Source organism: Manis pentadactyla, chromosome 7 (assembly GCF_030020395.1).
Source record: "Manis pentadactyla isolate mManPen7 chromosome 7, mManPen7.hap1, whole genome shotgun sequence".
NCBI lineage: Eukaryota > Metazoa > Chordata > Mammalia > Pholidota > Manidae > Manis > Manis pentadactyla.
This window is the reverse complement of record NC_080025.1, coordinates 92182146-92208268: the sequence shown is the minus strand read 5'-3', so window position 1 is coordinate 92208268 and position 26123 is coordinate 92182146. Positions and strand designations below refer to the sequence as shown.

At 35.2% G+C, this 26123-nt stretch overlaps 1 protein-coding gene across 6 annotated transcripts in view; it reads left to right on the top strand.

Annotated features, from left to right (window-relative positions):
* SNX13 (sorting nexin 13) overlaps positions 1–26123 on the top strand; it is a 150902-nt gene that overhangs the window by 26247 nt on the left and 98532 nt on the right. For 4 of the 6 annotated variants that reach the window (XR_008998504.1, XM_036894459.2, XM_057504564.1 and 1 more), the window contains exon 2: positions 23084–23196. Coding sequence is in view for 5 of the 6 variants with exons in the window: in XM_036894459.2 (XP_036750354.1) it covers positions 23084–23196 (113 nt within the window). In the remaining variant the exon portion in view is untranslated. The remainder of the gene's footprint in view (positions 1–23083; positions 23197–26123) is intronic. The other 2 variants (XM_057504566.1, XM_057504565.1) reach the window with 1 other exon arrangement.

Genomic DNA, 26123 nt, shown 5'->3' with positions numbered 1-26123 from the left:
CTTCTATTTCTTGGAAAACTTTAAGGAGAATGGGTATTATGTCTTCCCTGTATGTCTGATAAAATTCCGAGGTAAATCCATCTGGCCCGGGGGTTTTGTTCTTTGGTAGTTTTTTGATTACCGCTTCAATTTCGTTGCTGGTAATTGGTCTGTTTAGATTTTCTGTTTCTTTTTGGGTCAGTCTTGGAAGGTTGTATTTTTCTAGGAAGTTGTCCATTTCTCCTAGGTTTCCCAGCTTGTTAGCATATAGGTTTTCATAGTAGTCTCTAATAATTCTTTGTATTTCTGCGGGATCTGTTGTGATTTTTCCTTTCTCATTTCTGATACTGTTGATTTGTGTTGACTCTCTTTTCCTCTTAATAAGTCTGGCTAGAGGCTTATCTATTTTGTTTATTTTCTCGAAGAACCAGCTCTTGGTTTCATTGATTTTTGCTATTGTTTTATTCTTCTCAATTTTATTTATTTCTTCTCTGATCTTTATTATGTCCCTCCTTCTGCTGACCTTAGGCCTCATTTGTTCTTCTTTTTCCAATTTCGGTAGTTGTGACATTAGACCGTTCATTTGGGATTGCTCTTCCTTTTTTAAATATGCTTGGATTGGTATATACTTTCCTCTTAAGACTGCTTTTGCTGTGTCCCACAGAAGTTGGGGCTTAGTGTTGTTGTTGTCATTTGTTTCCATATATTGCTGGATCTCCATTTTGATTTGGTCATTGATCCATTGATTATTTAGGAGCGTGTTGTTTAGCCTCCATGTGTTTGTGAGCCTTTTTGCTTTCTTTGAACAGTTTATTTCTAGTTTAATGCCTTTGTGGTCTGAAAAGTTGGTTGGTAGGGTTTCAATCTTTTGGAATTTACTGAGGCTCTTTTTGTGTCCTAGTATGTGGTCTATTCTGGAGAATGTTCCATGTGCACTTGAGAAGAATGTGTATCCTGTTGCTTTTGGATGTAGAGTTCTGTAGATGTCTATTAGGTCCATCTGTTCTAGTGTGTTGTTCAGTGCCTCTGTGTCCTTACTTATTTTCTGTCTGGTGGATCTGTCCTTTGGAGTGAGTGGTGTGTTGAAGTCTCCTAGAATGAATGCATTGCATTCTATTTCCTCCTTTAGTTCTATTAATATTTGTTTCAGGTATGTTGGTGCTCCTGTATTGGGTGCATATATATTTATAATGGTTATATCCTCTTGACGGACTGAGCCCTTTATCATTATGTAATGTCCTTCTTTGTCTTTTGTTACTTTCTTTATTTTGAAGTCTGTTTTGTCTGATACCAGAATTGCAACACCTGCTTTCTTCTCTCTGTTGTTTGCTTGAAATATCTTTTTCCATCCCTTGACTTTAAGTCTGTGTGCATCTTTGGGTTTGAGGTGAGTCTCTTGTAAGCAGCATATGGATGGATCTTGCTTTTTTATCCATTCTATTACTCTGTGTCTTTTGATTGGTGCATTCAGTCCATTTACATTTAGGGTGATTATTGAAAGGTATGAATTTATTGCCATTGCAGGCTTTAAGTTTGTGGTTACCAAAGGTTTAGGGTTAGCTTCTTTACTGTCTTACTGTCTAACTTAACTCGCTTGTTGAGCTATTATAAACACAATCTGATGATTCTTTATTTCTCTCCCTTCTTATTCCTCCTCCTCCCTTCTTCATATGTTGGGTGTTTTGTTGTGTGCTCTTTTTAGGAGTGCTCCCATCTAGAGCAGTCCCTGTAGGATGCCCTGTAGAGGTGGTTTGTGGGAGGCAAATTCCCTCAACTTTTGCTTGTCTGGGAATTGTTTAATCCCTCCTTCATATTTAAATGATATTCGTGCTGGATACAGTAGTCTTGGTTCGAGGCCCTTCTGTTTCATTGCATTAAGTATATCATGCCATTCTCTTCTGGCCTGTAGGGTTTCTGTTGAGAAGTCTGATGATAGCCTGATGGGTTTTCCTTTGTAGGTAACCTTTTTTTTCTCTCTGGCTGCTTGTAATACTTTGTCCTTGTCTTTGATCTTTGCCATTTTAATTATTATGTGTCTTGGTGTTGCCCTCCTTGGATCCCTTGTCATGGGAGTTCTGTGTACCTCTGTGGTCTGAGAGGCCATTTCTTCCCCTAGTTTGGGGAAATTTTCAGCAATTATTTCTTCAAAGACATTTTCTATCCCCTTTTCTCTCTCTACTTCTTCTGGAATGCCTATGATTCTTATATTATTTCTTTTATATTGATCACTCAGCTCTCTTAAAATTCTTTTATTCCTGGAGATCCTTTTATCTCTCTCTGCATCAGCTTCTCTGCGTTCCTGTTCTCTGTTTTCTAGTCCATTAATGGTCTCTTGCATCTCGTCCATTCTGTTTTGAAGTCCTTCCAGAGCTTGTTTTATTTCTGAATTCTCCTTCCTTAGTTCTTGCATATTTCTCTGCAAGTCCATTAGCATGGTTATGACTTTTGTTTTGAATTCTTTTTCAGGTAGACTGGCTAAATCTATCTCCCCAGATTCCTTCTCAGGGGAAGATGTAGCAGATGCCGAAGCTGTCTGGGTTAGTCTTGTCTGAATCATATTTTTTTGCCTTTTCATGTTGACAGGTGCTATTGACTGTCAGCTGGGAGGGCCAAAATTTTCACTTACTACTGGCCTTTCTTTACTGGGGCAACTGCGACCCCTAGTGGCTTGTGTTGGGTAATTGCGTGTAGAGTGGGTCTTTGTGTCTTGCCCGGCCGGAAGGGAGAAATTTCCCTTTCTGTGGGCGGAATTTGTCTCAGGCTGCTTCTCTGCTTTCGCAGCGCCCGGTGGGGTAATGGATGGGGGTGCTGCTTGACTGTTTGCCTCCGTGAGGGGTCTCAGAGCTGTTGCCCAGGGGGTTAGTGCGCCCGGTTTTCCCTGTAATTTCCAGCTGCTGTACTGTGACCTGGGTTGTTTCCGTCAAGCTGTTAAGTCCCTGTCCCTTTAAGACTTTCAAAAAGCCCCCGCTTTTCTTTGTCACAGGGGCATCAGCTTCAGCACCCGCTCTGAGGTCTTACCCCCTGTTCTCCCAGTATCCAGGGCCCCCTGGGCATATACTGTGTCTGCGCTCTGGCCCGGATGGCTGGGGCTGGGTGTTCGGCAGTCCTGGGCTCCATCTCCCTCCCGCTCTGCCTATTGTTCTCCCACCGGGAGCTGGGGGGAGGGGCGCTCGGGTCCCGCCGGGCCGGGGCTTGTATCTTACCCCTTTCACCAGTCGCTGGGTTCTCGCTGGTGTAGCTGCAGTCTGGCCACTGTCCTGCGTCTTCTGGTCTCTCTTTTAGGGCTAGTTGTGTTTGTTGTATTTTCAAAAGTATATATGTTTTTGGGAGGAGATTCCCACTGTCCTACTCACGCCGCCATGTTGGCCCCAGGTAATTCTTATGTGTAGGAATTGCACAGGTTCAGGTCTTTTTACAGTAGAGCGGCTGAGAGTTGTGGTTAGGATCATGACCCTGCATCTTGAAGTTGGGATACATGATAAATGAAAGAATTAGCAACCTTTGAGAGGGCTACTGGAGAAGCAGCTTTTACTTAAAGCAAATTGTGGTGTTTTTGAGGATATAGGTATATTTCTTTTTACCATGGAACAGAATAAGCCTAGAGGGAAGCTTTGGGAGGGAGGGAAGCAGAAGTTGGATAAAGGAGGAAAAAACAAGAATAGTGTATGGCTAGAGTGCAGGAGAAGACTGATAACTGAATAAGTTATCTCCTGGTAGTGACCAAAGATAACAGGGCAGAGTTGGTTAAGAATTAGCCTGGAAAATATGTTCAGCAGTCTCATGATGGATGACAGTGGGAATTGGGTGAGTGGTTCCCGGGAGTAAGTTTTGTCCTTCATGAATGGAACTTCATAGGAACTTCCTAGACTTGTATTCTTTGTTATGAGGCTTGGGTTGATTGTGTAAGATCTGTGGAGAGACCCAGAGTTCAGGCTGCTCTTCTACAGGCTCTCAGTGGTTATGTTTTTTTGGTTTGTTCGGACACTGGCAGGTGGAGGCTCTGGAGTGTGAGGGTTTGGTCAGTTCTGCACAACATAACTGCTCACTCCCATGTTTGGCTTGTGTGAGTTTGATGGTCTGCTGACCCTAATAATGGCAAAACCTTTACTATTTTTTTACTTTATACTTGGTACTTCCCAGGAAGAATTTTAATTCCCCAATTCTCCAGTTGCACTTTTGTGGGCATCTGTTGTTTTTTTTTTCCCCAATGTACAAGAAATATTATAGACTTAGAAACAATGAAAATAGATCTTATGTATTACCTAGGCAAACTTCCCTTATTTGTACATTAGAATTTTATGCATGGAGAGTAGAAGTGAGTTTCACAAAAACCAAGCAGGCTAGGTTAACTAAAGTCTAAACTATGGGACTAGAAATTTATCATTGTTACACTGATACAAATTTGTTGTAAGAATAAATTGGTTAACTGCAACTCATTTTATTAATTTGACATGTAACAGTTTTTTTGCATAGTTAAATTTGGAGAATGAGGACATCAGATATCACTGTTAGCAGAATGCAGCAGCAAATGTATTTTACTTTTAAAGCTTGCAGGCTTCAAGACTACCCCAGTTATGCAAATGAACTATGAAATGAATTATGAAGAGTTCATTCAAAACATCAAAAATTTTCAATATGTTTCTGGTCAGAATAAGTTAAGTAGTGAAATAGTAAATCTGGTAACAACTTGATGTAGAAATAAGAAAATTGTATGCTAAGTAGAAAATAAGACTTTTACATAATTATAGCATATCATGTTAACTAGTAATTACAACCCATGGGCTTTTTATTAAGCAAAATATGTCCTGATTAAAGCTTTTATACATTTTAAAATTAGATTTTGCATACAGTGACGTTATTTTACATTTGTTTGAACTATGAAACTAAAAGTAACTTTTCAAGGCTGGGTTATGACATGCATTTTTATATGTATCTTTTATATTCATAGTTTTCATATATGCTTATTAGCAAGATGAAAACAAAAGCAGTTATGCTAAATGGTGTTTGTTTTCTTTGTGGATTGTATTGATTTACCTGATGTTTAAGTGGCTATGAATGGTACCCATTTTTCTGTAACTCAATTGATATTTATTAAAACCTCTGCACAGCAAGTCAACTGTCTCAGTCATCTGTGGGTATATTTCATTGTTCAGTTTCATCGATACAGATTCAGATGATTCATAGGAATGTGAAGCTATTTTTTTGGCTGTAGCAGCTGATATCATTTGGCTTTAAACTCTTTTAGGCCAAAATTGTTTCTGCTACTGTATGGTGGGAAATTCTGATAACTTAAGTGAACATTTGTTATGTTGGAATGTATCCAAAGCTGCTTCCCAAAGAAAATTTTGCCTTTGATTATTTGTCTTTGCTATAGTCTGTCACCTTAGTAAAGTAGGGTGGTGAGAACCCTAGTTAGGCTTTTTAGTTTTTATGGCTTGTATGATTTTTAGGTGTATATGGATTAACTCTAAATCAGAAATTATATACAGACTGCAACCATTGAGTGACCTCAGACTATTTGATACTCAGTACCTCCCAAAGGCAGAAGAACTGATATTGGGAAAATATGCCCAGGAGTTATTTAATACAACTTTTTTCTAGATTCTCTAATTTCATCTATTTATTTATTTGTTTGTTTATAATTGTGGTTAGATTATCTAATTTCTCTCCTTGCATACAGTTTGACAAAAACACTGTAATTTTAGAATACATTAGTTTTGCTTCTTGCAGAATTGCCTTCATTGAATTGTCTTTTAATGTTTGTACCACTTTTATTTAAAGTCATTATGAGAAGCAATTTCATTAAGCTTTCCAGTGACTTCCCTGGAAAACTGCTCCTGAGAACATTAACCAGTATTTCATCCTTCATTTTTCAGATAAATTCCTATATGATACAATTCTTTAAAAATTCAGAGCTGCAGATATAAAGTGCCAGTTAATGAGAGGAACCTTGGATATCATCTGTTCCTATCCTGTTTACAGATGAAGAAATTGAGGCTCAGAGAGGTCAGCTCTAGATTTATCTGTTCTGTATATTTAATATAAATGGAATCATACAATATTTGACATGTTGTGGCTGGCTTCTTTCACTTAACAAAATGTATGCATTTCTTTTTTCAGTATTTCAGTTTTCATTTGGTTTTAGTCATAAAATTGCCCTCACTAAATTATGTCTTTGCCAAGAGAAAAGAAGCTTATGTCAACTCTTGAAGGCTTAATTGAATTTTCTTGTTAACAGAAGACTTCGTACTACTGAATAAGTATAAACCTATATTTATAATACCGAGGAAAGAATCTGAAGGCCATTATTTTTTTACTTTAGTTTTAAAAGATAAAGACCTACCAATAGGTACATAGGATGCATTTAACTTTATGAAAAGTATTAGGTATGTTAGGCTCTTTTTTTTTAAGGGTGTAAGGGCACAGAGGGATTCTGTAATTACCTAAGGTGACAATTTTACATGGTGAAATCAACAAAATAAGAGCCTCATTAGATTGCCAAGCTTCACAATAGAACAGAAATGGCTGTCCTGCCTGGTTTCAGATAGTTTAAGATGTAGACTGGAGTTAAGGATACAACATGTTGTTTGGCTGCCAGAGAGAGAGAGAGAGAGAGAGAGAGAGAGAGAGAGTGTGTGTGTGTGTGTGTGTGTGTAAATACAGGTAGGTATTTTTGAGAAGTCCAAGAGAGGGAGGTAGTATATCAAGTAAATGCCCTTATTTGTCATGAAAGGAGATTGTAACATAGATACGACATTCGCTTCAGGTACTGCTTTTTGGATTTTTGGAATCTTAGTTATGATTTCAATAACAAAATAATTTATTACACATAATCTAGCTGATGGTCTTAGGAAAGAGCCATTTTATACTCCTAAGTTTGCATCCTTGCAGTTAACAGAAAATTCACAAGACTTCCAAAGTGTTGCTTTAAGAGTGTATCTTTGAATTGGTGGTGTCTGTACACACATGTACACACAATACACCCCTCACAGTATCATCTTAAGTTAATTTTTAAGCCATCTGCGGATAGGAAGTCTATAACCCAGTTCCTTTAGAAGTGAGTAAGCAGAGGTTGAGAGACATTGTGATTGCCCAGATTCACTCAATGTTTTAGGGCAGAGCTAGGTTAGAAACTGCAGTTTCCTATTTACTTCTGTGTTATAATATGTAGTGACTATCTAATGACTTAAAAAAACAAAAAGCAACTTCTGTATTCCTGGCATTTATCTAAACTTGTTTAGGATTTTTCCAGTTGGGACTCTTGGTTGTAAGGAACAGAAATATACTCCAGTTACTTCATAAGAAAAGGAGAATCCAGGGAAATAAAACGGAATGTAGTTGGTACTATGGGAATTTAAAAGCTGACAAAGGTCTCAACTCTTTATCTCTCTCTCGGGGAACCACAGTCTCTTATCTTGGCTTTTCAGAGAGTATCGGCTTTATTTTTAGTTTTTCTCTCAGCTGGTTTCTTGGCACTTACTGGCCTATATGTACCCTTAAAATGGTCACCTCAGCCCCACAATATACATATCCTCTTTTAGGATGTATATATATATTGTACCATTGGCTGGCAACGATTTGTCACTTCCCAAGTTACTAAGAGTTTAGCTTCGATCACTGGTGGTGCTAGGTCTCACAAAGTGTACAGTGCCTGCCACACGTTATGTTGGCTGCCTTTGTGTCAGGTGTATATCTGGTAAGACCAGGTTGGGGTTGAGGGAGGGAAAAGTAGATAAGATAATGTGATTCTTAGGGCTATGGATGAAAGGATGGGATAGACACATGAAACCTGCCTTTTATAGTATGTAACAATTACTCAGTTGTTTGTTTATAAACTCCTGAATAGATATTATATTTGGATGGCATAGACTGAGCAGACACTAACACAGGACATCACTTCATAACCCATGCATTTTTAAGTTTATTAATTGTAAATGAATCTCTGAAGTGATAACCCTTGAGGGTGGAGGTTCATGCTTCTGAAGAGAATATTTCTTCTTAGCTCATTTTTTGTTGGGGGTGGTTAATGACTGTTTATTTTAATGCTTATTTCTAGTATTTTGTGGTCTACTAAGAGTTTTTGTGAGTTTACAAGGGGAGACTTCCAAATTCATTCATGTATTCATGCATATCACAGAATCTTTTGAGTAACCAGCAAAAACCAGGGATTTTGGTGGTTATGGGGAAATGAAATTGAATGTAGTATATTCCTTGCCCTTATGGAATTTTAAGCTTTGGAAACTGAGTTATCCCTCTTGGAATTCTTAAGAGGTCAAACCCTCTTTATACTTTGAATCCTTCACCTACTGATCCATGAGCCATGCCTTATTTCAGCAGTACTCTCTCTCTAATGGATCCTTCCCTAGTGTGTCCAACATACATACAAATCTCTTTCTACCTATTTCTAAACCTACTGCAGTCTGGGTCTATGGTCCTTATGTTGATGCTGCTCCCAGTAAGATCAAGTAACCTTGTAATTGTCAAATTCCCTGGACATTTACTGGTTTTTAATTTACTGAACTGTTCTCCATCTTTTGGACACTGCTGATCACTTTTTTCTTACGAAGTTACTATTCTCTTGGCTTCTGGGACTCCACTCATTACTGGTTCTTACATCTTTTCTGTGTCTTACATATTTCTTCTCAGTCATCTTCATGGGCTTCTTTTTCTGTCCCTTAAAATGTTGATGTTACCAGTATTTCATCCTTGACTTGCTGCTCTCTTCACAATCTACTTCAGTCTAGTTTTTAAGATTACTTCAAATTCTGTATCTCTAGCCCAGAGTATTCCTTTGAAAATAACTTGTGCTACTATATCCAGTTGTTTGCTGGCTATCTTCACTTGAGGTATGTACGTATCTTACCCTAAACATGTCTCATACTGAACTTGATTTCTTTATCCATAAAACAAAACCAACATACTGTCTCCCAACCCTGTTTTCCTGTATCTGGCTTGGGGTGATTAAGTGTTCAAGCCGGTTATTACTCAGGCTTAAGCTGACGATGGCTCTCATTCTCCATGCCATTGATCACATATCTGTTGATTGGGTCTCCCTGCTACCTCTGGTCTAATTCTGGTTTTAGATAATACGAGTATAATTGCCCTTCGTAGGTGTTCGTGCCTTCAGGTTTGCCTATTTCATATCTTGCAGGTAGTTGATAGAACGCTTTAAACTTGTATGTCTCATATGCTCCTTACAGATCACCTTTTAAAAACAAAATAACCTACAGTGGCTTCTCCATGGAACATTGTTTCTTGCTTCAATACCTACTCCTGCTGTTTTTCTTTATCAGTTGCCCTATTCTTCACCTGGCTATGTCCTGTTATCCTCAGATTAATCTTAGGTGTCACTCTTTTCAGGATACTTCTCCTACTTCGCTGCCCCTCCCTTCCTTCATGCTGAATCAGGTCATATGTTCCTTTTTAGTGTCTTATAACAGCTAATGTATATAATTTTGCTTACTGTATTGTTTTATATATATATACACACATATATAAAATGATGTTTTATATATATATATAAATATAGTTTATATATATATATAAATTTATTTGTGATTCACTTCCACAAGACTGAGCTTCTTGAGGCCAGAAATAATATTTTACTTATCTTTGAAATCATAGAGCCTGGATATAGTGGGCACACTATAGACCCCAATAAATGTTTAATCAGTGAATGAAAGAAGCTTCCAGTGTAGAAAAGGCAAATATATATATAAATAACTACTATAGAACTTTTAAGTAGTGCTGTGGAGGCAGAGAATGCAAAGACTGAACATTCTGTTTGGGAAGTGGGAGAAGTAATTATGAGGGAAGTCTTCATAGAAGATGTACCTGTAAGCTGGTTCTTGAAGGGAAACTTGATAGAGGTTCTTGCTAAACAGGAAGGGTAGTCCGTCCTAGAAACAGAACAGGCCCTGCTCATAGAAAAGTCAGGCATTTCAGAATCTTTTTTCAGAGGTCATTTTGGCAGCAAGGAGGGTGGACTAGAGGAATTGTAGTCTTGCATACTGTTACAAAGTTCTGTTTAAAGCTTTGGTGGTGAGGAAGGCCCCCCAAATATTTAGGATATAAAATATAATTAGTTGAATGTGAGATTTCCAAGAGGACAGTCCAAGATTACTCTGATATTTCTCTTTTCAATAATTGGATAGACACTGATGCCTCATTTTAAATAAGGGTATGTAAGAGATATTTGGGGATGTAATGAATTTAATTTTAGACATGAGTTTGAGGTACCCATGAGAAAGGCAGAAGTTTCAGTATGCATTTGAATGTTAAGTTTTAGAAACTCTGGCAGTATATCTGAGCTGAAGGCACAGGTTTAGAAGTCCCAATACATATGAGGTAGTTAAAAATTGTAGATTAGAAAAGAAGATTACTCAGGGACTGTATATTTAGTAAGACTAGAAGAGAGAGAAAACAGAATCCTGGGAATTGCAGTCTTTCTTCTACTTAAAGATAATCAAGGGCATACTTGCAAATCTCTTTTATTTCCTTTTATTCTTTACCCCTTTAATAAATTTCAGAAATTTTCCCTTGGCAGCCCCTATGTGTGATATCCTAATTTTCTTCCTTCCCTTCATTTAATTGGATTCTTGTTGAGGTTTTAGCTTATTCTTCTTTGAAGTGTTTGTTGTTAGGCTAAACTTAGAGAAGAGGAAATGCTTAAATCAGATACATGAATTCCTCCCATTGATGACATGGGCATATATATTTATACCTTTGCTTTGACTAAGAAATAGTGTCTACCATTTTTTAAGCATATTATTCTCTTGGTTTATCTTTTGTTTTCCCACTTTTGATAGTGACATAGGTATAAATATTTCACTTCTTTCATTAAAACAATGATAAAGTTATGATAAATCACATCTTGGACTCAAAATCAGGTAAACCTTACAGCAAGTTTTGGTACTATGGCAATACTGAAGAGCTCCTGGCTCATTTTCATGGGGGTTGTATGACTCAGCTTTATTCCATTATTGCCTTGCCAGGAATGTGATTCCACTGATTCCAGATTTTTCTGTTTTTCAAGAGAAGCCAGAAATCCTGATTTTTATGTGATCTTTTAAATGTTTATTCATAATTTAAAAAAATGCTATGTTGGCCAAATAAAACATGCCAGTTTGTGATCTCTTCTCAAACTTTCAATTCTTTATAGCAAAGACAACCGGCATCAGTCACCTACTGAGATACTTGAGTTGTGTTTGGTTCTATTGCATAGGAGGGTAAGAAAAGTAACTTGACTAGAAGCTACAGAAGACTGGGGAGGAAAAGGAGACAGGCTCAATCCCTTGATTTGGAAGACTGAGTAATAATGGAGTCATGAAGTCAGATGGGTTGAGACTTACCTCATCTTCAGTAAATACACAGGTGGTGAATCCTTGTCAGCTTTAGTTACTTGCCGAGATCTTGATCCTGGCCACAGTGATCAGTGGCTTAAAAATGGAGTGTACAGAGAGTACTTTTCATTTTTTTATCCTGAATATGTAAGTACAAAATAAGAACAGACACACATTCTCTACTTTGGTGTTTTGCCTCAAGAATGTAAGCCACATGAATAGTAATGTTTCTATCAGTCAGTGGGTTTCAAGTTCTGAATACCTGGTTTATGAAATGATCTCAGTGTAATTTGTTAGGGCTTTGTTCTTGTTGAGTCAAAAAATTTTTATGCTCATTCCATAGGAAAATCAGGGAGATATGTTGGAACTGACTTTTGGCTTTTTGGTCTCTGGGTGGGAAGAAAAATTATTCTTGCAAGTGGAACTTTCATACTTGGTGCATGCTCCCTTTCGGCAACAGCTTTCCCTTATAAATAAATTCCATTTTTATAAAAATTAGGTCTTACAATTCAAGATTATATTTAAAATATTGCCACATGTGTTGATTCTTGATTTAATTGGCTTTGGCTACATCAGATAAGATTATTAGAGGAATTTGTATAGTAGACACCCTGAATAAAGGAAGTATAATTTTTTTTTGGAGGTAGAGAGGAGTCTAGGTGAAGCTAGTTGAAGTGTGTGCTAATGTGTCATGTCAACTAAAATTTTGATCATTTAACAATTTTCTGTAATTACATGATATGTATTACATATATATAGTTTCTTCTAAGTCTTTCTGCATCAGATTTGTTCATCTCTAGTTTCTTATGCTAAAAGAGATTATGAAGTCTCTGAAGTGAATCTAAATTAGCCAACTTTAACATCAGTTTTGACAACAATTAAATTAACATTTAATAGTCATTTAAATGTTTTATTGAAAATTGAGTGCATTTTAAGTAGTTTGACCTAACATTTGTTCTATTGGGAATTGATAAGGCTATCAGTTTATTATAATGCATGACTTGTCATCTTATTATTCTCTCCCTTTGAAAAATCACCAGTTATTTGTGATTATTTATATGTAGCTCTTTTTAAGACTTCATTTTTTTAAAGCAGTTTTTGATTGACAATAAAACTGAGAGGAAGGTACAGAGATTTCCATATCCTCGCTGACCTTAGTCTCCCTCATTATCACATACCAGATCTCCCTCATTATCAGCATCACTCACCAGAATGTTCCATTTTTTATCAAGGATGAACCTCTGTTAACAGATGATAATCACCCACAGTCCAAGGCTTACCTTGGGGTTCACTTCTGGTGGTGTACATTCTTTGGGTTTGGACAAAAGTATAGTAACATACATCCATTTCAATATTTTCATTCCCCTAAAAATTCTCTGTGCTCTGTCTGTTCATTTTCACCTCTTCCCTCTATCCTAACCACTGTTCTTTTTACTGTTTCCATAGTTTTGCCTTTTCCAGAATATTATACAGTATGTAGCCTTTTTACATTAGCATTTAAAATTGTCCATGTCTTCTCATGGCTTGATAGCTTATTTCTTTTTAGTGCTGACTGATACTCCATTGTCTGGATGTACCACAGTTTACTCACCTACTTTAGGACATCTTGGTTGCTTCCAAGTTTTGTCAATTATGAATAAAGCCACCATAAACATCTGTGTGCAGGTCTTGTGTGGACATAACTTTTCAGTTTCTTTGGGTAAATATAAAGGATGTCATTGCTGGATCATATGGTAAAAGTATATTTAGTTTTGTAAAAAAATTGCCAAACTGTCTTCCAAAGTGGCTATATGATTTTGCCTTCCCACTTTCTTATTTGCAGTAAATGAATTTCTGTGCTCCATATTCTTGTTAGCATTTGTTGTTCTCAGTGTTCTGGATTTTGGCTATTCTAATAGATATATAGTGGTATCTAATTTTGGTTTTAATTTGCATCTCCCTGCTGACATGTGATGTCGAGCACTTTCTTATGCTTATTTGCCATCTTTGGTGAGGTGTCAAAGTCTTTGACTGACATTTTAAGTAGGGTTGTTTTCTTAATGTTGAGATTTAAGAGTCCTGTATCAGTCCTTTATTAGATGTGTCTTTTGCAAATAATTTTTCCTAGTCTTGCTGTCTTTTAATTACAATGATACTGTCTTTTGCAGAGCAGAAGACTTTTAATTTTAATGAAGCCCATCTTACCAATTATTTCTTTAATGGATTGTATCTTTGGTGTTATATCTAAAAAGGTGTCACCATACCCAAGATGATCTAGCTTTTCTCCTCTTACTTTCTGGAGTTTTATAGTTTGGTGTTTTTACATTAGGTCTATATCTGTTTTGCATTAATTTTTGTGAAGGTTGTAGGATCTATTTCTTAGATTCTGTTTTTTGCATGCGAATGTCTGGTTTCTCCAGTACCATTTGTTGAAAAGACTGTTTGGTTATGTGTAGTTTTTTGAGACTCTTGAGTGCATTTATTCCTCATAGCTTACTTTGTTGCCATTTATAAATAGAATCTTTAAATATATTTAGACATAAAAGTGTAAATAGTCTCAAGTATTGGGCTTAAGTTCAGTAAACATGATACTCTCTGTTCTACTTTGGAATCAAAGATTACCTTCCCTGTGACATAATCTTGAATAGTCTTAGAACTGGTAAATCTTTGTGCACTTGGAGTTTTCATTTTTGGAAATTATTAAGACTTCAGTAATTAGTAATCAGTTTTGAGTAATACCATTTTGATGGAAAAAAATGAGTAAGTGTAAATAAAAGATTGATTTTTCTTGTTTAACTGCAAAACTGCCTTATGAGCACTATTTAAAAGGAGTTTCAGTATGTTTAAACTCTGGAGGCCTTATCTTTTCTCACAAACACTTTGTAAATCTTTTTATTATGGTACTAATCACATTTATGTTATCATTACTTGTATATAGTTTGTGAGCATATTGAGGCCAGAAAACTAATCGATCTGTGTATAATTAAGGTCCAATACATAGCTACCTAGTTATAGAATCAATATGAAACCCCCCAAAATAATTATTTTGAAGGATAGTAGTTCTTTCATAAAATGTACACATAAATACACACAAAGAGGATATTAAAACTTATTACTTAATTCCATATTTAAAAGAATTGTTTTCTTAATTGAATAGCCAAGTGTGTCTTGCTCTACTATCAACTGATCACAGGAAATTTTTAATCTCAGGTTAGTTCCCTAAACTGTAAACATGTAGCATGGTTACACATATAAGTACAAACATGTTACCATGTTTATGAGCTGTTGGTTTCCTGCAGTGATTACTGAAGAATGTTGTGCATTTACTGTGTAAGTGAATTTTATGATTATTGTGCGTTAGAGAATTTTTTTTAGTGAAAAATTTTAATCATTAAAAGTAGCAGGATTAGTATAATGAACTCCCTGTCCTCATGCCCAGTTTAGACATTTATCATCTCATGGCCACTTTAGATTTTGTCTTTATACTTTTTCACTTTTCCCCTACTCTCTACTTCCAGAATGATTCTGAAACATATTCCAGATACATAATTTCATCTGTATATTTTATCATGTGTCTCTAAATCATAAAGGGTTCTTTTTGTTAAAACATAACTATACTGCAACAGCTAAAAAATAAGCAGTAATTTAATATCAGTAAATATCCAGCAAATGATTAGAATTACCCAATTTCTCTTTCCTCCTTTTGCTCCTCATCCTTCTCCCTCTTCTCCTTTTCCACTGTTTTTTTGTTAAAATCAAGTTGAATAATCCCTACATGTTGCAGTTTAACCCACAGAACCCACAGATTTTCCTAAGCCCTACTCTACCCCAACTCCTCACCCCTTTTCTCTTTCTCTTTCCCTTTACCATCATTTGTTGAAGGAACTGGGTCTTTTGCCCTTTATGTGTTTCCCACTGCCTGAATTTTGTTTACTTCATCATGGTGTATGTAGAAAAAAATGGAAATTCCATGGCCAGGATTCTCACCTGATCCTAATCTTGTCCATTGTATACCTGTGATGAGGTAATACTTAGCCTACTGCACAGGTACATAACTTGTATACCTGTTGGCAATAAGCCAATACTGCCATTATTGATATAAGAAGAGCTCCTCCCAGTGCTAAAGGCAGAGAGAAGCAGGAGAGTGGACCCTAGAGAGTAGCAGAGGCTGAGCAGGGGTCCGAGATGAGGCGGATGGGCTTCCAGCACTCGACCTACTGCCATGAGTATAAAGCTTGGTATGAGCCCCTTTTACCCCCAGTGTTCTTTTGTCATTATTCAGTCTCATCGAATTCTTAGTGAACTTGCCTGGAGCTGGAAAGCCCCTTCGCCTGGACCTACAGTGTATTATAACAATTTCTATTTTCTGCATTTCCTGAATCAGATTAAGGTTTAATTCCTCCCCAACCCCAGCAATACTCTCTCATAGATGGTGATTTGTGTTTTTCTTTTGGGAGGCATATAATATCTGGGTTGTTCTTACTTTCTCTCTCTCTGTGTCAACTGCTAGACCTCTGATACGTTAAGGATCACAATATGATGAGAGTCTAATTCTGTCATCTTTATTATATGTAATATTTCCTTAAAGGGAAACTGAATTTTCATCAGCTCTCTGATTACCCTGATAAATGCTTAATTCACTACTCCTTTTCAAGAAGAGTTGGCCCTTTGGCATCCTTCAAAAGTGACCAGTGGAATTTATGATTTAATGCAAATACTTGAAGTTCTCCAGTTTGTTGTAGTTACTGGGGTTCCTGATAACATCTTCAGCCAACTGAAGCCTATGTAGGTTGGCTCCTTAGTCCTTTTTATGTGTCCCCAGTGGTCTTTGGTGGCTTCCTGGTATGATAAGGTGCTTCAGGCTCATCTTAAACCCATTTCCTGCTCCAGATTTGGAATCAGCCATTGTTCCTGTAGCCCTGTTTTGTTTTAGTGTAACTGTCAACACTATTTTTAATTGAAGCAACTTAAGATTTTTTTGTAGTATTTTTTGTTCTTAGGATATTTACCACTAAAGATTCATAGTCAAATTACTTACTTGAAATAGTTTCTCTGTGTCATTATTCCACATTGTTAGTGTGTATAGTTAGATTTGTTTGAGAGATTGCTTTTGAAGTTCTTACTTTTTATATGTAAAATATTTATACCATTATAAAATCAACTCTGCAGAACAAGGTGTTTTCAGAGATATTCTGGTTCTTATCCCTGTCCCCTCCTCTACTCTATTTTCTCCATTCCTCCTAGATATCATTTTCAAAAGTTTCTGTATTTCTGTATATCCTTACATTAAAAAAAAAAGCAAATGTGTATGTAACTCTCTCCCTTCTTTTCTTAGATGAATGATATAGTTATACATACTTTACTATAATGTAATTGAATTTAAAAAATAATCAGAATAAATATGCTGATAGAAAAATAAAATTTTTTCAAAATACATAGAATTGGCATTTTCTGATATCCTGATGGATTCTATTGGCTCACATAATTAGAAATTTACCTTTCTTGTTTGGAGGCTCTAAGTTTTTTGCTTCAATCATTTTTAAGGAATACTTTTCTGTATGTCATATATATCTATGTCATGTATATATACACATATATACATCCACATAAAAATAGGTATATACACACCTTTATCTGTTGAGGAAACATTTATAAGGAAAATAATCTTTCTTTTTGAGGAAGATTAAAGATTATTATTTAAAAGTATGTGTTATAAGTAATTTATTACATAGCCATGAGAACAGTATATATAGCTAGAAAAATACAGTTTCATAAAGCTCTTTTGATTAACTTATTTCAGTCTGGTGTATCTACTAGATCTTTTATCAGAAATTCAGTAAAGCTTGGTAAAGTAGTTTTGTAATTTGAGGCTTTCAGTGTTTGCTGGAAGCCTGTGAGGACTGTTCTTTGCTCTACTGCCCATCTACTTTGAAAATACTTTCATTATTCTTCCAGTGTAAGAGAAGAGTGTTCAGTAAATACAGTCTTTTGTTTTCATTACTGTTCTTGCTTCTAGACCTTAATTCATTGATGTCCAGTGTATTTCTGCTGTTTGCAACATAAATAAAATACATATTATGAATGTATCTGCTGCTATTTCAAACTGTGTACAGGTATTTTGTTATTGATAGAATCTAGTTTAAAAGGCACTGAATTCATTGTAGCTTTTTTTGTTTTCTTTCTTAATTTGTCATTGGATGCTAGGAGTCCTAATTATTTGGTAGTCTATGACCTTTTAAAACCTCTGCTCTAATAAAAAACAAAGAGTTTGTTTAGGTAGTCACTGACATATATGTACATAATTTATTCTTGAAAATGTGTAACAGTTGAACAATAGATTTATGTTATAAAGGAGGGGGTTCTATTACCAAAGAATTAAAAATACATAGGGAGTGGTGTGTATATGTGTATATAACCTATTATTGTGGACACCCCCAGTTGGGAAAGTGAGGAGAAACTCCATGGATATCATTGTCTTTGCTAGCTGGGCAATGGGCCATCTTGGAGACAGGCATAGTTGATTGAGATGTCTACCCTTTCCACAGGCCCTGTATCCCTCTTGGTGGCTCAGCAACTGGATCATATCACACTAGTGTTTAATCATCCTCACAGAAATATACTAAGGTTCTTCAGTAGGGGTGAGTGGAAGAGGAGCTTTGTTCCCTTGTCACTGGGGCATGAAAAGAGGGGTTTAGCGTCAGTTGACTCAACAAATGTGTTGATGAACTCTGTGGCTGCTGTCCCATGGCTGCCTCCCTGTAGAGGAAGTCATGACGTGGGTGGGTTGGTGTCAGTAATGTGACAGCCAAAAAAAACGCTGTGTCTGTACATCATGGGAGAATAAGGACCAAGCTCTGGGTAACTTTGTTTTTGCTTTTTTTTGAGGGTGGGAGTTGGTGTGGTTTCTGTTGCCTTAAGTCATGAGGTGGGGGTGAGGAGAAGCACTTTAATTAGGATCTTTTTCCTCTTCAATTTTCCTTTCTCTGTGCTCTTTACCCTTTCTTTTGTGCTCTTTTCTCCTCTCCCTTCTTTTCCCATTCCCTCCCCAATTTCACTTCTCTGGTTAATAAATTAATTTATTAGTTCTATATTTAGTGAGCAACTTCTTTGTACCAGGTTTTGGTTAAATATATAATGTTGAACAAGACAATGTCAGGAGCACATTCCATTGAAATTGGAGAAGAACTTGCAACTTAATATGAATGGAGTAAGATGGGAGGAAAACAATCGGTAGTTGCAGTAAGGCCTCTCTTATGGGTACTTATTTTTGTGGTTGAACTCATACCTGTAATTTCTGTGACCCAAGTTGCCACTGAGGTAGTAATATCAGCTTTCAGATTCTTAGCTCTGTCTGGCTGCCTAATACCATATAATATGTTCAGATAAACCAGGTCAGTATAACTGGGAGTGGTTGACTCCACTCTAGTGAGACTCATATCAGAGTCCAAGGTCTATTGTGTGGGAGCTCTGACAGTTTGTTCTTCCTGTGATTTAAAATAGCTCTTTCCACTTAGCTCCACTTTCCACACGAAGCTAGGAGAGTCTAGGCATGGCTGTGCATCAAATTAGCTGTGTCAATATGAGCAGTTACTCAACCGTCTGCTGCAGCTAGACTTGACTTGAAAGATGAACTCACAACTTAGCGCCTTCAGTGTGCTCATGGGAATTCTCTATCAAAGAGAGGTTAAGCAGGGGGTCACATGGAATGTTAGTGGCAAGCTGGAACTGTAATTTCTGAATCTGTGTTCTTAGTACTACTGTATTATGCTACCTTTCCTATCATACAAGCCTGTGGAGAAAATAATGTGAGATAAATGTCAGTATAACTTGATAGGCATAAAATATCACAAGGTAAATTATTTCCACTTGCTTTCTATATAGTTAGGAGGCATATATGATCCTTAGCATTTGTCAGTTTTTGTTTTATAAGCATCTTGTTGGCAGCAGGGGTAATTTTTTAATGTTTTTGTGTGTCCCTGTGCTCAAGTCCAGACTGATCCATATAGGTATCAGGGCATAATTCAAACCTTTTGAAAGCAAAAATCTTTCCATTATTTATGTAGGCTATACATGGGGAAACTGTTTAATAATAAAAATTATGTATTTTATATTCAGACCAGGGATTTATTACATTCTTAGAAGCATTTTTCTTAGTAATTTCTTGGGAGGTATATTAAGCTTATTAATATTTAGATAAAAGGCACTCATTTGTGATTTTCCCATTATTTAAAATTGTGACTTCAGGTAGCTGTCTGCTGACAAATTTTAAGATTCATTAAGGTGTCAAAGTTTGCCTGTGATCAAAATCTGACTCCTAGAACTTATCGGCTGTGTTACCTTGGGCATTTTATTCTTTAAACTTCATCATGTCTGAGTTTCTCTGTTGTTTATCTGGAAATAATAATAATAGTGATTAAAATAAAATTGGCCACTAGACCATGGACTCATTTATCTCTCACAACAACCACAGGACATAGGTGAGGAAATGAAGGCATGTAGTTATACAGCTAGTAAATAATAAAGGTAAGATTTGCAATCAGTCTCAGAGTCTCTACTTTTTGACTATGCTGTACCACCTTCTTGATTACTTCATAAGTTCTGAGAAGTAAATACATAGGGTAAGTAGAATGCTTGATACAGTTTTGGTGTTTGGAGCTTTTTGGGTTTTGTCGACCTAGAGATCATTTTAGGGAGAACTATAAAATATGATTGTCCTTAATTCTAAACAGTCTGTAACTTGTTGGATATGAAAGACTAACAGACCCTTCCCAGATTTAATGGGTCATAATCTGCATTTTAAGTATCTGCATTTAAGATCCATAAAGTTTGAGAAGTACTGCAATAGATGACTTGAAGGTTTCTTCAACTCAGAATTGATGGGTCATTGATTCTAGGGAACCAGACAGCATTGGCATTTCAGTGTTGATTATGTGGTTTAGAGAAGAAAATAATATTTCAAGTATTATTTTAATGTAAACCACTGTAAAGTAGATTTATCTCTATTGCTTGCTTCCATTGTAGGTCAGTTCTTGAGGTAATACCTGTTTGAGTTTGTTAAAAGTTTCTGATGTACTACAAAATTACCCTAAATTTTGTCATCTTGTGTCATCTTAGGAAATAATTAGAACTTGATTTTTAAGTGATATTAGATCAAATATTTCTTAATCTCACCAAATTATAGTATTAGCCAATTATATATATGGGAACATAAGCATAATATAAAACTTTCTTGATTTTGGACTATTTACTGTTTTGATGATTCAATGAACAGTTTAACATTTGAAGTAACTATTATAAGAAATTTACTGTAAAGAAAATGAGCACCTGATTTAAACTTAATTAAGGAATGGGACTTCTCATGTAGATCCTTTTTTAATGTGACAGTAATGTCTGTTTTGTTGACTGTTAAATCTAGTCCCCGGTATATTGTAGGTATCAAATACTTGTTGAATGAATAAATAAGAGTTTGTTTTGTGATGATTTTGCTGTCACTTTCAAATGAGTAAGAGGAAACTTGCAAGATTCTGAAAGCTTGCATTTTTATACAGTTAGCATCTCCACATATTAACTAATTGCTGCATTAAATAATCTTTCCCACATTAACTAATTGTGATTCTTTTTTTGAATATTTCTTTAATTGGGAAAGATGATTCAAACAGAAGAGGAAATATTATGTTTATACTGTTTAAAGCAAAAACCTGGTTGAGTATTATTACACTACTGAATATCTGAGAAGTCCCCTATGTGTTTTCCTCCAATTGCATGCTCCCTTCCTTGATTTACAGAGATAGCCACTTTATTGGCTTCATTTTTAAAACTTCTTAATATGTCTTTAAACAAGTTATTTAGCTCTGAAAAACTGGCTAGCAAGTATAGATCTAACTGTGCAAAGAAGGAGTAATAATATTGTTAAGGTTAGGTCAAATCTCACTGAAGAAGGTAGGTGAATAAAGTATCTAGGGATCATAGTCTGATTTTAACTTTCCTGAAAGTTTTCAGGGGAAGTCAGTATATAAGGTTTTGAAAAAATCTTGGGAAATAGCATGTTTTCCACAATTGGGCATCTGGCAGTACCATAGTGTGGATCAGGTACTGGATGGTCAGCAAAAGTATTGTTAGAGGAACTGGACTCTGTAAAGAGTACTTTATTATAAATCACCATGGCCTACTTGCTGCTCCTAGAAGTCAGAGACTACTTCTTTGAGTGAAATAGTATTCCCAGCTGATTCAGGGAGATCATGAGAGCAGAGCCAAAACTTTATTCGGCAGGCATTTTGTCCTCTGGTTAAAATAAGATGATGGTGGTGAGGAAAAAGGATAATAAAAATCCAAATGGACAGGAGTTGTGCCAGCCTTATATAGAAGAAGAAATTTAAAAACCTCCACTAAGGGACATAAGAAAGAAGATACAAATTAATGGAAAAGTTCAATTTTGGGGTAGGAGGACTCAGTATTATAAATTCTCCCTTAATACATCATGTCTAAGATTTCTGTTCATGTGTCATCTAATCACTGTAGAGCTTCTTAGACCAACCATATGTGTGTGTGTGTGTGTGTGTGTGTGTGTGTATATATATATATATATATGCTTTATTTTTCTCCATAGCACTTAACCCCATCTGATATAACTATGTATTTACTTACTATCCCTTTTTTTTCTCTCCTGCTGGAATACAAATTTATGAAGGTATATACATTTATGAGAGTGTGCTTGTCTTTATTCCCTTACTAAAATGTAGACTTTTGAGGGTACATTTTATTCCTTGTGTCATCCCCAAGCACCTTGAATTTGTAGCATATAGAAAGCAGTCAATGACTGGTGAACGAATGAATAAAGAAAACTGTTCTTTCTCTTCTAATCCACAACATGTATTGTCCATTCCATAGTTTTTTGGCCATTAATTTTGTTCAGTGTCTAATTGTTTCATTCCTATAAGACATTCTCTGTGCTCCTTGATGGCAGGAATAGGACAAATACTTTCTTTGTATACCTCACAGTACAAGGCAAATGGGTATAGGATCTAGTTGAACTGAATATATTTATTTATTCATAATGACTTAAATTGCTAAAATCCAGTTTGCCTTCAACAAAAGGAGTACTTGAAATAATATAGCATCACTTTAAATGAAATTGGGCTTTTTTGTTTATTTTTAAGGATGGAGGATTTTTGGAGATGTTTTGTTGAGCTCCTAGTAAATTTTGGTAACTGGAATTTGGAATATATACAATTATAATTTTTACAAATTTCTACACACAATTTGAATGAAGCAAAAATATAACAATTTTCAGTGAGATATGGATTTCTTGATATTTTAATTTTAAAAGGAGATCCTCAGTGTAGCTTCTGTTGGAAATTAATTTTAAAATGAAATACTCTAAACAAGTACAACTTGGTAGTCTGCTTAACTTTATATATATATTTTTGCATATGTAAGTACACAAATATTTTTATAAATATTTTATTATTTCTCATACAAGTATATTATTCAACAATTTGTGTAACTATTTCTTGTACCTTTATATTGCCATTAGAGTTTTAAAAAATAATTGCTGATGTACTGAATCTCTTGCTAGATACAGATTTTGTGTATTGTTTCTCAGAGATAAATTTCCAAGAGTATACTTAACATTTTCAAAAGTAAATATTTTAAACAATACCATATAGATTTTTAAAAAGAGAAATTTAAAACTGTAAAAATTTTGTTGGTTCTTTTCTAATTCATATGGAAAATTATTTATTTATTTATTAAAACAATTTTTTTTTTACTTTGCTTTATTTCAGACCAGTCTATCCATATGGGGATGGGGAAGTCTTGGCATTGTCCTTTCTCTTATAACCTTTGGACCCTTTGTAATACTGTATTTGGCATTTTATATCCTCTGCTTTGTGGGTGGGTAAGTATTGTTAATGATCATTTTACAATTCATATGTCATGTTCTGTTCAAAATTGAAATAAATGACCATGAGACCTCGATAAGAAAAAAAAAAAATGACTGTGAGAGGTGGAAGTATGCTTTATTTGTGAATGCTAATTTTGCACGTTGTTTTTACCAGTTGAAAAAGTAAAATCAAGATATCCAAAGAAATAAAAGTGGTATTATTTAAAGTAGAAATATGGATAGTCCTCTTCAAAAGTAAATTTCAGTTTCTAATGATGTAAACTTTTTTGTTTAATTTGAAAAGCTTTTAAGATTTTTTATTACTTTTGGTGTTATTCTCCCTCTAAGATTGAAATAGTTCCTTGTCTATTATAATAATAACATAAATAAGTTGGGATGATGATAGTAAAAGATATTGTTTCATTGATTGGACTCCAACCAGTGAAGTTGGTAATAATTCCAGTAGTGAATGTTCTCATTTTGTTCTATAAAATTCAAACACCTGCTCTTGCAGTTTTCTCTTTATGGTTATTTGGTTTATAGTGTTTATGCTTTACCTTGAGTTGATGAACCTTCATAAGGGTTTCAGTTATGATTTAGTATAACTTAGTATATATAGTATTTAATGTAGTTTTAGTATAATATTTCTATACAAGAAAATGTATAGATGAGAGAGATGTGCTTGTTATTTATAAGATAGTCTAAGGCAGCTTAGTTGAAATGAACATTTTGTTGTTATTATACATATGTGTGTGTGATAGGTTTATGTAATTATTTGTGGACTGACTACCTTTAAGTTCTTTTAAAAGTCTTTTGAGACCCCCCAAAATTTGGAGGGTGCCTGTAAGTTTAGAGGACTTAACTGAATCAAATAGCATATATAAACTGCCGTATAAGAGATTGTATAAGACACTAAAGGGGTGGCTTCTGATTATATCTACCACCTGTCACCTCTTTTACATTATGGGTCTGAATGTCATGTGTAGCCATTTTATAGAGAGTATACCCATTGATTGTTAGACAAGTGAGAATTAATTGAGTAGCTACCTCAAGGACTATTCATAAAACTGCATTTTATTAGAGATTTAGTATGTTCATTGTTGCTTAGATCTGATACTGCATATTCAAACAATTAAGAAATAAACGTAGGAGTCGATAAATGGAATTCTGAATATCTTTATTGATTATAAAGATGATTGAAGACTTTATAGATCTGCAGCCATTTGAGCTTCCTAAATTACACTTCTTCTTCACCAGTTAGGGCCAGAGCTGCATGGTTGTACTTCTCTACAGGGTCATGGCTGCTTTTACTGACTGGAAAGGAAATTGTCTTGAAGAGATGCTTTTTTGAAAAGGAGATTATTTCTTCCATTTCACTAATTGAATAAGACCTTGGGCAAATGTGAAGAAGGATTTCAGAGTATTTCCCAGTACTTCACAAGGGAGGAAATTGTAGCTTTTTAGACCAAGGTAGGAGCCGTAGGATGAAATTGCTCAATATAAAATTTAGGAAATGGAGAAGGACCAAGAGTCCTTGAATTTCAAAGTCACTGGAAACTGTTCCCTTTTTGAGTCTGCTAATTTATTAGTGAATAATTAAAAAAATTTTTTTAGATACGTGTAAAGTTATGTAAAGAATTTTAGAGAAGGTAGAATATCGAAGGGTATGGCAGGATCACTACAACCTCTTTGGATACTATTATTAAGAGTTCACATGGTAGGGTTTGAAATTCTAGTTTGTGCTGTATCATAAATTGATCTGATGCTGTTACAGACTGTTGATCTCAGTGAAACTTACTGTCACAGTTAGGGGACTTCAATCTATATACTAGTAAGCCTCCCACATTTTTCTCAGGGGACTAATTAAGCATTCCCAGCTTACTTAATTTTGATCTACTGAGCACCATAATTCCTGAGTCACATATTTTTATTTTGCTTCTAATTGTGAATGATTGTCTTTTCTTTAATGTTACTTAATATAGTTTAATGTCTTATGAATTTTAAGAGCGAAAATAGGCTTTTAAATACTAATCTTAAGTGAAGTAATTACATTTCATAAAATTAAACATGGTCTTAGTTTTAGTGTGTTTTCTAAATTGCGTACACTTTTAAAGATGTGGTTTTTTTTTTTTTTTTTTTTACTTCGCATGCGAGTTTGAGAGGAATTAATAAATTTACCTATGGAAATCACCTTTTTCTGGGAGTTAAATTCTATAGTTACCTCTCTACAATGTTGATAATGTATATATTTTGCTTATGGTCAAATCTAATCCCTTCTTTTCTAATATAAAGGAAACTTCTGGGAAGAAAACTACTCAGGTCCTTTTTGTTGTTATTATTTTGGTACTGTATAATGGGTCATTTATTATTGATACTGTATAATGGGTCATTTTATTTAATGGCATTCTGTTATGTTTGGTTATACAATCATTTGTAACACCTGTTTTTACTTAAACCTAAGACTGAAGCTATTAGTGTGCTTATAGCATTGTATGTGTAAATGTGCTTATAACCAGATAAAACCAAAATAGAAGAACACTTTGATTCTTAGTAATAATATGAGACACAACACGAGATAGGTGAAATTTACTGATAATTCTGAGGCCAGCCTTTTTAAAAAGCAAAAACAATTGATGACATGGAATGATTTGACTTTATCTGTGTTCACTTTCCTCCCGGCATTTGTGGTGCCTGTACTGAAGAGCAGTACAGTGACAGATAACTTTGAGAGTCCCTTTCAGTAGTTGAGGCTGACCATATTTAATATTTTACTGTCCCTTCTTGTCACTACAGTCTTTGAATCCTTTTGAAGTTACTAAATTAAAATTTAATTTTCTTCTTTTATGGACTTCCTTTCTACTTAGTAGTGCTTAGATTTATTTATTAAATCTTAAATATAGGAATTATTGAAAGCATTTAGTCAGTAGTTATGGGAAAGTAGT